This window comes from Bufo gargarizans, chromosome 9 (genome assembly GCF_014858855.1).
Source record: "Bufo gargarizans isolate SCDJY-AF-19 chromosome 9, ASM1485885v1, whole genome shotgun sequence".
Classification (NCBI taxonomy): Eukaryota; Metazoa; Chordata; class Amphibia; order Anura; family Bufonidae; genus Bufo; species Bufo gargarizans.
Genome location: NC_058088.1, coordinates 182,276,004 through 182,291,147, shown reverse-complemented (window position 1 = coordinate 182,291,147; position 15,144 = coordinate 182,276,004). Strand labels below are relative to the sequence as shown.

The window sequence follows — 15,144 nt, the reverse complement described above, 5'->3', positions numbered from 1 at the left end:
ATGTTCTATCAATCCCTTATCCAAGCCTTGGTTTTCTATTCTTCTGGTTTCAGAACATGGAGCACAATGAAGTCCGACATAAAGAAGAACTTGAACTGCTGACTGTTCAACTAAACGAGCTCAGGCACAAACTTGAGTCGGACAAAGAAGGTCTGAAGAAATCCGCTCGTGCCCAAAAGCATCGGGCGGAGAAAAGTGAGGAAACGGTGCAGCTGCTTAATAATCAGCTCCTGGCAAAGGTAGGTACTGTAATTGTGACATTACACGGGTGAATCACGTATATCACACAGGTGGTGGGATCCAGCAACTGGGACTCCCATCGTTATCCTCAATGGGTGTGATAGTAGTTGTAGGACTCCTCTTGTGTAACTGCAATTAGATACATTTAGCTTAATGCCACCATTTTTCTTTTATGGCAGGACGCCGAGCTTTCTTCCGCTCTATCAAGCGTTGACACCTTTAAGAGCCATTGTACCATGCTGACGAAAGAGAGGAGTCAGGTGGAGTCTGAGGTCGCCCTGCTAAATGAGTAAGATGGGTGACCGATAATGGGCAGACTGGAAGCAGACACCAGTTTAATCTGCTATCTCTGTAGTGGAAACATACTGGGGCTTAATCTGATTACTTACCGGCGATTTACCCAAGTTGTAATGTCCAATAATTCTGTGTTTGCTCAGCCGCTTGACCCAAATGTTAGAAGAAAAGCAGCGTGCGGAGGAGAAGGCGCGCTCTGAACGGGAATCTTTGCTTGATCGACTACACCAGGAGACAGCAGAGAACACTAGTCTTCGGCTGGAGCAGGAGAAACTTAAGGTCTGTTACTAAGAGGAAGAAGTACACGAGTGACTGCACCTGTTGTCCTGCTCTGAGCAGGCTCGGACTGGCCCACCGGGGAATTCCCCGGTGGGCCCCTGGGCAAAGTGGGCCCCTAGTCTCCCACCCCCTGCACAAGTGGCAGATAACAGAGTAGACTTACTGCGCTTCATACATACAGGGAGTGCAGAATTATTAGGCAAGTTGTATTTTTGAGGATTAATTTTATTATTGAACAACAACCATGTTCTCAATGAACCCAAAAAACTCATTAATATCAAAGCTGAATATTTTTGGAAGTAGTTTTTAGTTTGTTTTTAGTTTTAGCTATTTTAGGGGGATATCTGTGTGTGCAGGTGACTATTACTGTGCATAATTATTAGGCAACTTAACAAAAAACAAATATATACCCATTTCAATTATTTATTTTTACCAGTGAAACCAATATAACATCTCAACATTCACAAATATACATTTCTGACATTCAAAAACAAAAACAAATCAGTGGCCAATATAGCCACCTTTCTTTGCAAGGACACTCAAAAGCCTGCCATCCATGGATTCTGTCAGTGTTTTGATCTGTTCACCATCAACATTGCGTGCAGCAGCAACCACAGCCTCCCAGACACTGTTCAGAGAGGTGGACTGTTTTCCCTCCTTGTAAATCTCACATTTGATGATGGACCACAGGTTCTCAATGGGGTTCAGATCAGGTGAACAAGGAGGCCATGTCATTAGATTTTCTTCTTTTATACCCTTTCTTGCCAGCCACGCTGTGGAGTACTTGGACGCGTGTGATGGAGCATTGTCCTGCATGAAAATCATGTTTTTCTTGAAGGATGCAGACTTCTTCCTGTACCACTGCTTGAAGAAGGTGTCTTCCAGAAACTGGCAGTAGGACTGGGAGTTGAGCTTGACTCCATCCTCAACCTGAAAAAGCCCCACAAGCTCATCTTTGATGATACCAGCCCAAACCAGTACTCCACCTCCACCTTGCTGGCGTCTGAGTCGGACTGGAGCTCTCTGCCCTTTACCAATCCAGCCACGGGCCCATCAAGACTCACTCTCATTTCATCAGTCCATAAAACCTTAGAAAAATCAGTCTTGAGATATTTCTTGGCCCAGTCTTGACGTTTCAGCTTGTGTGTCTTGTTCAGTGGTGGTCGTCTTTCAGCCTTTCTTACCTTGGCCATGTCTCTGAGTATTGCACACCTTGTGCTTTTGGGCACTCCAGTGATGTTGCAGCTCTGAAATATGGCCAAACTGGTGGCAAGTGGCATCTTGGCAGCTGCACGCTTGACTTTTCTCAGTTCATGGGCAGTTATTTTGCGCCTTGGTTTTTCCACACGCTTCTTGCGACCCTGTTGACTATTTTGAATGAAACGCTTGATTGTTTGATGATCACGCTTCAGAAGCTTTGCAATTTTAAGAGTGCTGCATCCCTCTGCAAGATATCTCACTATTTTTGACTTTTCTGAGCCTGTCAAGTCCTTCTTTTGACCCATTTTGCCAAAGGAAAGGAAGTTGCCTAATAATTATGCACACCTGATATAGGGTGTTGATGTCATTAGACCACACCCCTTCTCATTACAGAGATGCACATCACCTAATATGCTTAATTGGTAGTAGGCTTTCGAGCCTATACAGCTTGGAGTAAGACAACATGCATAAAGAGGATGATGTGGGCAAAATACTCATTTGCCTAATAATTCTGCACTCCCTGTATATTCAATGTACAGCACCTCAACTCATCTATGTTCATATAAAAAACTTGTTAGATTATTTATTATATTTGTACAGTGGGCCCCCAAAATAATTTTACTGGTGGGCCCTAGGCACCCCAGTCCGACACTGGCTCTGAGCCCAATCTATATTGCAAATGATCTTTCTCGCACCATGGTGACCGCATCATCAGTTACAGCATTGCCATGGCCTACAAGCTACTCCTTTTAGAGCAAGTGGTCCTCTTTCCTTTGGATAGATCGGTAGGGGTCTGACCCATGGTATGCCCACTGGTTATAAGAATGTGGGTCCTGTGTCTCCTGTTTAGATGGGGTGATGGTCGAGCAAGTGAACCCTATTCAAAATCTATGGGACTGCCAGAGATAGGCGAGTGCTGTACTCTCCCAGTCCCATGGAGATGAATGGAGTGGCACTGCCCTTTCACAACCAGCCAGTTCAGTCGTACAGGGGCACGGAACCCTGTTCTCCGATCACCCACCAGTATAATCATTATCTCCTACTCAATGGACAGGGGGATCACTTGTCCTAACCATAATACCCCTATGAAAAAAAATCTGACATGGGGAGAAAAAGATGGCAGGGATCCAGGTACTGAAGTGGTATGGAAGTAATGGTCATACAGTATGTGAGCGACCACATTTCACTATGGAGCCCTAACCTAAAGGGACACTGTAAGGTAGGCCCCATAATTATAGCATTTACTGGATTATCTGTAGTCTTGGGGCATCCGCCCTTCTTCACTCGTTCTCTCCAGACCGGTGTCCGCACAGTAAACGGGGTTTAACCTACTTTCATCTCATCTCTCATTAATTTAGACACAATTCACAACCGTGGAGGAGAAGCTGACTCTGGCTCACAGTGAGGTGCATCAGCTGAAGAGTTCTCTGCGGCAGTACGAGGGTCTCGTGGACACCTACAAAGATCAGGTTTGTTATACCGTCTGGTGTGTAGTCACAACTGATAATCTGCCATACAGTCTCCTAATACATACTTAAAGGGGTTTTCCGGGATTTATACATCGAGGATAGGTCATCAATATCAGATTGGTGGAGGTCTGACTCCCAGCACCCCCACCGATCAGCTGCACGAAGAGGCAGCTCGGTCTCACTCATTTGAATGGGACTGAGCTGCAGAAAGCCCATCTCTAAAACAACATTTGATCTTTTATTGAAAACACCCCAAAATCATCTATCAGTTTCAAACCTATTTAAAAACGTACAAAATATCTATTCGCCTGCACATATCCCCAAAAACTTTTTAGGACATGGGCCCTTCAATTTTCAGATCAAAGTATACAGAAAAAAATATTAGAAGGATGGTCAAAAGTCAACAAATGCGCGCACACAACGAAAGATGGAATGAAACCTTCTTTAAAATAATACATAAGGCATATATAGGATTTAACCTCTGAAAAAAATGATAAAAATCCAAAAAGAATAACAAAATGTCCTAAATGTAACTCGTCCAACACAGGCCTATGGCACGGATTATGGACATGCAATAACATTCAAAACTTCTGGCAAAACATCCAACAATATATAGAAACACACTGGAAAATAACTATACCACTAGACCAGATATATATTTTTCTTTATAAAGAACAAGACGGAAAAAGCATTTAGGCTACTTTCACACTAGCGTTTTTCTTTTCCGGCGCTGAGTTCCGTCCTAGGGGCTCGATACCGGAAAAGAACTGATCAGGCAAATCCTTATGCATTCTGAATGGAGAGTAATCCGTTCAGGATGCATCAGGACGTCTTCAGTTCAGTCTTTTTGACTGATCAGGCAAAAGATAAAACCGCAGCATGCTACGGTTTTATCTCCGGCGAAAAAAAACTGAAGACTTGCCTGAAGGCCGATCAAGCATTTTTTTTCCCCATAGGAATGTATTAGTGCCGGATCCGTCCTTCTGGTCGGCGCATGCGCAGACTGAAAAAAGTAAATGCCTGATTTGTTTTGCCGGATGACACCGGAAAGACGGATCCGGCATTTCAATGCATTTTTATGACTGATCAGGCATTTTTCAGACTGATCAGGATCCTGATCAGTCTTACAAATGCCATCAGTTGGCATATGTTTTGCCAGCGACGGAACTGCTTGCCGGATCACTCTGCCGCAAGTGTGAAAGTAGCCTAAAATCCCACAGATAATACATGCCGTACTATTAGTGGCCAAATCATGTATCATGAAGTCTTGGCTACACCAGACAACTCCCGAAGTGGGATCACAAATGAAATACATGATGTGTATGGAGAGGATAGATACATTAAATAACAAACATTTTAGAACTTACATTTATTATATCTTTAATTTATATGTATGTATTTGACGACAAAAGAACAAGAGACTACGATCCCAAAAAGGCTTGTAAAAAAATAAAAATAATCGAATCTGCTGATTATAATTGAAATGTTAAATATAAAGATTAAAAATGTGACTAATAGACCTGATGTCGCAGGTGAAGGAAGAAGCTGCAGCCTTCACTGCAGTCATGGCTGATCGGCCAGGGTGACAGGAGTTGGACCCCAACTGATCTAATATTGATGAGCTATCCCGAGGACAGGTCTTCACTATTTAAATTCCAGAAAACCCCTTTACTTCAATGCTGATTGAATCAAGCGTTCCACCTACCAGGAGCCATAGCATGAAATACCCATTGATGCGTCCATGGTCCCCATAGGGTGGGAACATCCCATGCTTCAACCAATTCTTTCTTTCCTGCAGATGAAAAAAACCCGTCAAGAGGCCGATCAGATGTGCTTAAAGCTGGAAAGATCCGACCTAGAGAATAAGAACATGAAGGAGGAAATGAACGTGGAGCTCGATCAGGTATGGAAAATGGCTCATTTACAATTTCAATGTTTTCCCGGGACCCAGGATAGGTCATCAATATCTCCTTGGTGCAGGTCTGACCCCTGTCACTTCCGCCTAGGTGAGGGCTGCGGCCTATTCCTCGGTTTGTGACGTCATGTCCATCGGTCACATGACCTTTGTTCAGCTCAGTCCCATTAAAGTCAATGGGATTCAGATGCAATACCAAGCACAGCCACTATACAATGTCCAGTGCTGTGCTGGGTATTCTATGAAGAAGCTGCAGTGCTCGTCCAAACGCTGCATCCCTTATCAAACCGGGAGTTGGACTCTAAGGATCAGATATTGACCTAAAACCCCTTAAAAAGACTATCTTCGACCACATAAGTGGTGTCCTAAGAGTTGCATCCACCGTCTCTGAGAGTTGCAGTAACCGATTTTATATTATCTGTCATACATGCAGTTCTGCATATCCGACATTTGCAGCGTGCCACACTGATACACATCCAGTTGGCCATTGTGGCAGATCGAATGCATTGCAGAGGCTTATGACTTGAGCGTATTGTTTGGAAGGTCTTAGGGTCCATATTTTGGGGGGGATCAGTTGTCTGCACCAGTTTTCAGATATACATTCTGGAGCAATTGGTTCTTATTACATAAAACCATGCGTTCTGGTCATTGGTGGACACAGGAGCAATGGAAGATGGTTCTCCCACCAGGACTAATAAGACTGAGGCATCACGCAGCCAACAGATGTCTAGTGAACATTTTAGACAGTCTAATATTTTCAAGTGCTTGGCCCAGAATCTCCATGGCCTTCAAGAACGTTCTATTTTAAGATGGAAGGAGTTGTTGAAAGAGGCCATCTTCTTCTCTGGTTTCTGATACTCAGATATACACCTCTGTGAATGCTCTCATCTTAAATAATCACCAACTTTTCAAAAATCTTTTGATCTGTCATACAGATACATCAAAAGTTTGGGTCTGAGCGCCGAGACCCCCACCTATACCTAGAACGAGGGGAGAGAAGCATGCACATAGCTGAGCCCCATAGAAGTCTATAGGCCCATCTCGATTCTGTCCTCAGAAGCGAGGAGAGACATCACACTATGGGTGCTCTTTTCTCCCCTAATTCCAGGGATTGGTGGGGGTCTTAGTGCTCAGAGCCTCGCTGATCTAAACTTTTGATGGGTCTCTATGAAAAGTTAGTGACCATTTAAGTATAAAGATTGGATCTATTGGCGCCTGAAGCAAGGCTGAGAGGTCCATCAGCGATCTATATGAAGGTATATCGCTACGATGTGCTATCACTTTATGATCGGCGTGGGTCCCATCTATAGGACCCCCATCTATTCTCACAATGAAGGGAACAGCGGTGGAGAAGTCTTTCCTGCACAGTACCACTCCGGGCCGGGAACTACAGCCAGGCCCTTTTGCCTTAACATCATGGCATTGCTGAGGAGATCTAATGTCTGAGAACATACACTGCCACCACTCAGTCCATGGAGGAATCCAACTTCTTGTGTCTGTGTCCACCAATTTCCAGAAAGGTTCCCTGCATTTAGGTGAATCCTAAGTAGCCTTCCCTTGTCTTCAGATTCATAGAAAATTTCAGCATCGTTTGGAAGAACTAGAGAAACTACCAGAGATGCTGAAGATGACTGAGATGAAGCTTCAGGACTGTCAGGAGCAGCTTCAGGGATACGAGCAGAAGAACTCTGAGCTTTCTTCTATCATCTCAGATTTGCGAGTTCGGGTAAGGAAACTGGCACCCAGTGGCTTCGCTATCAAGAAGCTGGATACAGCGGGAAGGCAGTAGTCCCCGACTTCTCGATATGACTTCATCCATACCATTCTCCACTGGCAACTGCCTCAGTCCTGTAACGTCATTTAGCTTCACCGCTCAAATCTTAATACGTGTCCATGTCAGGATAAAATAAATGACTTCTGAAGTCCAAAGCAAGAGAATTCGACACAAGGTGGATTTGGTACTGGACTGTGAGATTCTGGATTATCAGATGGCAGAGTAAAAAAAAATGTAGGAAGGGGGTTAATGGATGAATGACCAAACAGGCTTCGTATTGAGGAGCTGGGTGACAACCACCAGTTATTAGTCCAGTTATAGGTTTTTGTCAGTAAGAGCAAATAATGATTTTACTTGTTTATTCATTTGGTAGATGGAGCAGCAGGGAGACAAGATGGAGTCCACGCGAGATCGATATCAGTCGGCGATGGAAGAGAATAAACTCCTAGCTCTGAAACTGGAAGAGTTAGAAAGGTCAGTAGTCTGTGCATAGCCTCAAAGCTCTGTGTATTATACCCAATGCAGGGACTGCGGTCAGTACACGAGGTCCCCCCCCCCCCGCTTTAAGGATCCTGGAGCGTTCCTTCTAACTTGTTCTTGATTTATTCTCCATTCCCATTCAAATCTGCTTGCAAATCTTGGTAGTCTACTTGTCAGAACCTCAAATGTATTGTCCACCATCACAAGCCTAGAGTCTGCACAAACAGAAACTCTAATGTGAGCAATGTTCCCTCCATATTTAATTCCTTGGAAACACCTTTAATGACTCCATCTTCCAGTGAAGAGGATATCATCATCATCATCCCTGGAGGTCTAAGGCAATGAAAGAGTGAATGCCAATTGGTCAAGGAAAGATAAGGCGTTTATGCCTGCATGTCAGGTGGTCTAGGTTACATAAGGGGTTAATGTCAGCATTCTTGGTGGTTTGGAGCATTGAAAGGGGTGAATGTCAAAATCCTTGGTGGTTTACAGCAGAGGAATGGTCTCTGTCAAAACTCACGGTGGTCTGGGGCATAGAAGGGGTTAATACCAGCATCCTTGGAGGTCTGGCACACAGGAGGGGTTGGCGTTGAAATCCCTGGTTGTCTAGAGCAGAGAGGAGGTTCAGTTTGAAATACTTGGTGGTCTAGAGCAGTGTAGGGGGTCCTTCATAGCTAGCGTGCAGTGGTTTGCTCACCTGTCCAGCCTCCAGCGTTGTCCCGGCCTCAATCTGTGCACTGATCGTAAAGAGGACAGTTTGGCCTATGACTTTATCAACGCTCTGCCCGATCTCTAAAGGGACAGCTCAAGAGCAGACCCCGGCTGGAATAGATTTTACACAGTGGAGGAGGATACGCTGTCGGACAATCACAAGTATTGTTAGAATCTCACTTTATGCAATTCTTTGCTGTTGCAGGAGATTAGACGACTCTGGAGCTCAGAACCGAGAACTTCTACAAGTGGTGGCCAAACGAGAAGAGACAATTCATCAGAACCAGCTGCGTCTGGAGGAGAAAACCCGGGAATGTGCATCCTTATCTCGCCAGCTTGAGGCGGCCATTGAGGACTCCCGTAGACAGGCAAGTATGACATATACCGAACCAGACTAGGCACATTCAAGCCTTCAATCGGAGGTACACCTCCAACGCATGCCACTACATAGCCATACAATGGTATATACTTTCCATACTGTAGAACCAGAGGTAGACTGATGTATATGGGCTTGGTGGAAGTCTAATGTCACTCTTTTGGCCTCCACCAAGTGAATGAAGGCACACTGTGCCCCTTTAGGGGGAGGGCTTAACAAACCCCCTCTCTTGCGCAGACCTGTAAAGGGAAGAATACTCATCTGCTTACCAATGCCGTCTTCCGACTCCTTTTCCGCCTGGTTACTCCACTGCACTACCAGGATGTCAACTTCCATTTTGACGCCACTGCAGCCAATCACTGGCCGCAGCAGTGACCTGCTTCCTTTTGTGTCACGTGACCATTCGACATGATACAAGGGGAGAAGGTCACCACTGCTGCGGCATCAAAATGGAAGGTGACATCCTGGGTGTGCAGAGGCAGGGAGAGGAGTGGGGAGGCAGCGCTGGGAAGCAGGCTTCCCTTTGCAGGTCTGCCCAAGAGGGGGGTTTGCCAACCCCTTAAATCCAGTTTCAAAGAGGCATGTGCTATCCAGTGAAAATGGTTTGTGTGATGGCCGCATCATAGTGAATTAATAACGCTGTGAGTTCCTACTGTCCAGTACTCACGTGATAATTCACTATGATGCTTCGAGTTAAGATCAGATGAGCTGCACTTGGTCCAGGAAATGTGACCATCAAAAGGACTGTTTTTTTCTTGGACTGTCATCTAAAAACCGGTCTTAGACGTGGCAAGCAATGCATCGAGACACAATGCAGCAGTCGCTGGAAGACTTGTAGTCTATAGCCTCCTAACTGAAAACTCCTAATACATTTTTACAGGTGGAGCAGACCAGGGAGCGAACCTCATCCAAAGAGAGGGTAACGCAGTCCAAACTCCTGGATCTGGAGACACAACTGAGCAGAACCAAAACCGAATTAAACCAATTTCGCCGTAGCAAAGAAGATGTAAGTTGTGGCGTTAAAATAACATCTGGAGCGAGTGTCGGCTGTATTAGTCTGGTGCAAAGAGCATTTCTTTCCGCGCTCATTAATTATCCCCATAGTTTTTAAATGGCTGAGAAATTTTCATTTTCTCGCCCAGTTTCCTTGGGGGACACAGAAGACCTTGGGTATAGCTCATCTCCATAGGAGGCGTGACACTAAGTGAAAACTGTTAAGCCCCTCCTCCACAGCTATACCCTCAGCCTGGAGAGAGAGGCTGCCAGTTTTTTGCTTAGTGTCCAAGGAGGCAAGACACTCCCTGCTACTGCAGGGCTGTTTTCTCCTTGTTTTTAATTTTGATTTTTACTTTTTCTTTTCTTTTTGTTCCAGACATTACGGGACAACAGAGTCGCACTAGACCTCTCTGTTTCTCCCGGGGTTGAGCTGCGCCAGTGCCGGTCATCCGCACTGCTGCCTCCCCCACAGAAGGCAAGGTGGACCAGGGCAGCCCAGCTCCCCTGCATCCCGCCAGCGCAAGGGTCGCCCGCACGCCAAGCCCCTCTTCCAGCGTCCTGCCACTACGGTGCCAGTAGCTGAAGGGGCGACCCTGCTGGAACGGACCGAGGGTGAAGACGGCTGTGGTGAGAGAGTGGCTTCTCCAGCCCTACGACCCCCTCCCCCCACCCAGGTCTCCTGCGTGACTGACCCCCATATTGGTCCCTGCTGGTCCTAGGCTGGCCCCATCCTAGCTTGTTTTATTAGCTCCCTCTCCTCCCCTCCACAATAGGTGCCCACTGAGGGGTTATGCTGGCGTCCCTATCATGCCGCCCAGGGAGCTGCCTCTATACGGGCACCCGGTCACAGGGTTCCCCCCCCCCCCCCCCCCCCCTATCGCCTTACCGGTGCGCTGCTCAGGGCCAGAGGCCCTCTCCTGACGGCTGCAGCGTAGGGCCCTTGTTTCCGGTCCGCGGGGTGGGCACCCGCGGCCGGCATGACTGGTGCGGTGTCCCAGCAGACCCTGGCGACCACTGCTGCTCTCAGAGGCTGTCTTTCCGGTCGGCCGGGCGCCGCAGAAAGATTCGGGCCCCCTGACTGTTCCGGCCCGCGGGGTGGGCTCCCGCGGCCGGTATTATGCACGCGCCGCTCCGCTCCCTCCAGGTCCTTGCCGGTACCTCCGGGCACCGCGAAAATTTAGGCCCCGGCTTCGCGGCCGCGAAAATTTAGGCCCCGGCTTCGCGGCCTAGTAGGCCGCAAATTTCCGGCCTCGATTGGAGGGGGCGGGCACTCTCCAGGCGCGAATTCTTCCCGCCGGAGGTCCCCCCGCCCCCAGGGCATCGCTGCACCGCTCTCAGGTCGGATCCCTGTTAACCTCTTGGATCCCGACGGCTCCCATCTGGAGGAGACCCTAGGATGGCTAGCCTCTCAAAGAGGCTGTGCCCTTATATGGTGGCCCCTTCCTGCCTCAAAGAGGCTGTGTTTTAGAATAATAAATAAATAAAAAAAAAAAAAAAAAAAAAAAAAAAAAGAATTAACAGTATGTGTGTATATATATATATATGAGGTATCTGTATTTTTTTGTTGGCTGCGCAGGATGCTGCAGCCTGACCTTAGAGCGCTGGCCGTATGCCTGCCCCTATTCCATAGGCGGCATGTTGCGCTCCGTGGCACTGGCCAGGTATACATGTTCCCCTTCTAGGCGGACCCTTGCCCTCTCCTGGGATACGGCGCTGGCCAGGTGCAGGCCGCCCTTTTCTATAGGCAGAATTAGTCGCCTTCTCCAGTCACGGTACTGGCCATGTGCATGACCCCCCATTATAGGCGGCATACTGCACTCTCTCTGGCTGCGGGCTGGCCTTGTGCATGACCCCCTTCTGTAGGCGGAATACTGCCCTTTTACCGCATACGATGCTGACCATGTGCACGACCCCCTTCCATAGGCGGAACGCTGCACTCTCGCTGGGTTTGCTACGGCCATATGCGTGACCCCCTTCCATAGACGGGACGCTGCACTCTCGCTGGATTCGCTACGGCCATATGCATGACCTCCTTCCATAGGCGGAACGCTGCACTCTCGCTGGGTTCGCTACGGCCATATGCATGACCTCCTTCCATAGGCGGAATGCTGTACTCTCGCTGGGTTCGCTACGGCCTTATGCATGACCTCCTTCCATAGGTGGAATGTTGCACTCTCTCTGGCTTCGCTGCTGGTCATACGCATGACCTCCGTCCAAAGGAGGGCTGCTGCGCTCCCTCTCTCTGGATTCGCTGCCGGCCATATGCATGACCTCCGTCCATGGGCAGAACGCTGCACTCTCGCTGGATTCGCTGCCGGCCATATGCATGAGCCGGCCATGTGCATTGCCTCCTTCCATAGGCGGAATGCTGCACTTTCTGGATTCGCTGCCGGCCATACGCATGACCTCCGTCCATAGGCGGAATGCTGCACTCTCTCTGGATCTGCTGCCGGCCATGTGCATGAACTCCTTCCATAGGTGGTTTGCTGCACTATCACTGGATTCGCTGCCGGCCATGTGCACGACACCTTCCTTGGGTGGTGTGCTGCACTCACTGGAATCGCTGCCAGCAATGAGCATGTATCCTTTCCTCAGGCGGCATATGCACAACGCCACTGACTGTGGTTGTTTTCTCGCCAGTGCGTTGCTGGCCATGTGCATGTCCCGCATCCTTGGCGGGGTGCTTGCATTTTTGCTGGATGCGATGACGGCCGTGTGCATTACCCGCCCCTTTCTGGGTGGAATACTGCTCTTTCGCCGGATATGTTGCGGGCCATACACGGCCCACCTCATCCATGGGCAAGAATTTGCACCCTCACGTGACCCATGGCTGTCCTTGAAATGCTGTGCGGGATTCTTGCTTGTTCTCCTTCGTTGTGGAGTAGTTGCACTCTCACAGTATTCGGTGTTAGGTGGGTTATTGCGCACTCGCTTTATGGTAAGATAACCCCGTGCATGTCCCCCTTTCTCTGGGCGGACCTCCTGCGTTCCCGCTGGGTACTGTGCGGCCATGTGATTAGTCACCTTCTGGGCGAACTATGGTATGTTCTACTTCTCTGAAGTTGTTACTGGCCTTGGGCAACCCCCCTTTGGGACGGGCCTTTGCATTCTTACCAGCTGCAGTGTTGCCAGGTGCATTTCCCCCTTTTCTGGGGGGCCTGCCTGCGTTCCCATCGCATGCCATACTGATGTCTTGTGCATCACTCCCTTTCAGGTTGCACTTTGCACTTCCGTTGGTACTGTTGGGCTCTGTGGCTGATCCCCTTCACTGGGTGACTATTTTTTTGCAGTGAGCGGAATTTTCTGGTGCGCTCTGTCCGTTGTTTGGGCCGTGTATGCCTTCTCCCATAGGTGGGTTGGCCTTCTCACTGCTTGCGGGGCTGTTCGTACGTATGCCTCACTTCCTCCTGCGACATACCCTTTTTTCTCTTGGGATGTGGTGCTGTCACGGGCCTTGCACTCTTCTCTAAAGAGATCATTCTGTCCACCTGTATAACCCTTGGGTGCTGTCATACAAGCATTACAAGTATGCCGCTGTATTCAAAGGTGTATTCTTTAGATATGAGTAGATGGGCTCTACTTGCTCTCTACTTCGCCGAGCTGGGTGGTGCTCGTTTTTCTGGTTTGGCCTGTATATTGTGGTCCCGTTGTTTCGGCATCCACCATGTCCGTTGGCCTTTCCACCTGGGGAGTGTTCGTGGTTCTTTGATACGTACCCTTTCGTTCTCCCGTGCACTCGCTTCCCGGCGCAAGTGGTCACTGGGTCGAGAGTGCCGTTTGCAGTGCCACTCGATTTCTGCGTTAGCTCTGGCGGGACTGCTGTTCCCTCGCCTGCTACTGTTTTTTCCTCCTCTTCGGGTGTCGTGCAGTATGAGTTTTTTCTTTTGGCGCCCCCTCTGCGCTTTAGGCTGGTCCGCTACCGGGTTCGGGCCGCTTTTCTCGGGATGGTCACCCAGCTGCTCTTGGGTGCTCACTTACCCAGGTCCGTAGGACCTCCACCTTGGGTTCTTCAGGGTACTCGCCTTCTGCGTGGCAGTGAACCGGGCGTCTCGGTGAGCGGGGTTCTGCCTTTGAGCTGTCCTATGGCTTCCCTGTTGCCCACTCCTCCTTTCAGTTGTAGGGTGTTATGCCGGCCTCTGTCTCGACTGCCTTTTTTCGCCGGCTCTGCTTGGCTCCCACTCGGTTTGGCTCGGCTCCCTCCGATGTGGCTTTTGCCCGGCCGCGCTTCAGTGGCTGTTCCTTCGCTGCCCTCCCCTCTGGGGAGAGCTTGGTTGTTCATGTGGATGGTTCTGATGTTCCTCTTGGCCTCGTGCTGTCTCCCTTGTTCACTCTGGCTGTAACTTGGGAGGACCCCCATTCGGTCGAGATTGTCATTAGATCTCCCACACCGGGACTGTAGGACGTCTTCCTGTGGTGGCTACATCAGCATGGACTTTAGCCTGTCTTGTCCTGGCGGTTGCTGGGCGGACCCTTCGGTTCCTTCCGTCTGTCCTTCTGCTCCCCCACTCCGGGTGGTTACAGGACTACGTTGCTCGGGGGCCGACGGGACCAGTTTTTGCCGACCGTTCTGCCGGTGTTACTGGTCTGCGCCTGTTCACATTGGGTTTCACCCGCTTGCCCAGGCGACTCTAGCGGGCTCGCTAGTGTTCGCTCCTGGCCGTGTTTTGTCCAGGATCTGTTGTAGGACTTAGGGGTTTTACCGGGGGTTCTGTGGGAAGCTGGGCGTTCCCCCACTCTGCCTTTCTCTCTCCATGGTTCTGTCTTTCTCCAGTCCGACCTGGATCTGGGACTGGGACTCTGTTGCTTGAAGTGTCAAGTGTCAGCGCTGTCCTTCCCCTTTCGGCGTTCCCCGGCCCTCTGGGCCTGTCAGGGCCCTTTTCCGTGGAGCGGCTTTGGGGTTCCCTCGTACTGCCCCTGGGTACCGCCCTGGGCATTGCATACTGGGCTCTTGGCGCTCCAATCTTTCCCTTGGAGCCGTTACAGGAGTTCTCTCTACTCCTTCTGTCCTGTACGGTTATGTTTCCGTAGCCGTCGTGTCTCTGGCGGGTGCCTGGGTGGCGGCCCTTCTTGTTCCGAGCCTTCTCTTTCCTCGGGACAGGGCTGTTCTCCATCCCGTCTCTTCCTTCCTTCTGAAGGTGGTGTTTGTCTTTCATTTTAACGGGGCTTTCGTCCTCCCCTTCCCACCCCCGGGAACGGACACTTCACCGATTTGGGAGTTGTTTGGGCCTTGCGGTTTTTACTTGGAGATCTCCGACTCTTGTCGACGTTCGGTCTCTTGGTTTTCCAGGAGGTCCGCGCAACGGGTTGGTGGCCTCCGGGGTGGCTTTCCTCCGCTTTCTCACAGTGGTTGTTGCTGTGGTTACCGCACCAAGGGCGGGGTTCTGCTTTTGGTGTCACCGTTCGTTTCACC

General features: G+C 49.3%; 1 protein-coding gene across 4 annotated transcripts in view; it reads left to right on the top strand.

Annotated features, from left to right (window-relative positions):
* The window catches only part of ODF2 (outer dense fiber of sperm tails 2), a 30,071-nt gene that overhangs the window by 11,436 nt on the left and 3,491 nt on the right, over positions 1-15,144 (top strand). For 3 of the 4 annotated variants that reach the window (XM_044305907.1, XM_044305905.1, XM_044305906.1), the window contains 9 exons: positions 54-239; positions 420-529; positions 678-813; positions 3,372-3,482; positions 5,281-5,385; positions 6,965-7,123; positions 7,545-7,645; positions 8,568-8,730; positions 9,619-9,744. In XM_044305907.1, the coding sequence (XP_044161842.1) occupies positions 54-239; positions 420-529; positions 678-813; positions 3,372-3,482; positions 5,281-5,385; positions 6,965-7,123; positions 7,545-7,645; positions 8,568-8,730; positions 9,619-9,744 (1,197 nt within the window). The remainder of the gene's footprint in view (positions 1-53; positions 240-419; positions 530-677; positions 814-3,371; positions 3,483-5,280; positions 5,386-6,964; positions 7,124-7,544; positions 7,646-8,567; positions 8,731-9,618; positions 9,745-15,144) is intronic. The other variant, XM_044305908.1, reaches the window with a different exon arrangement.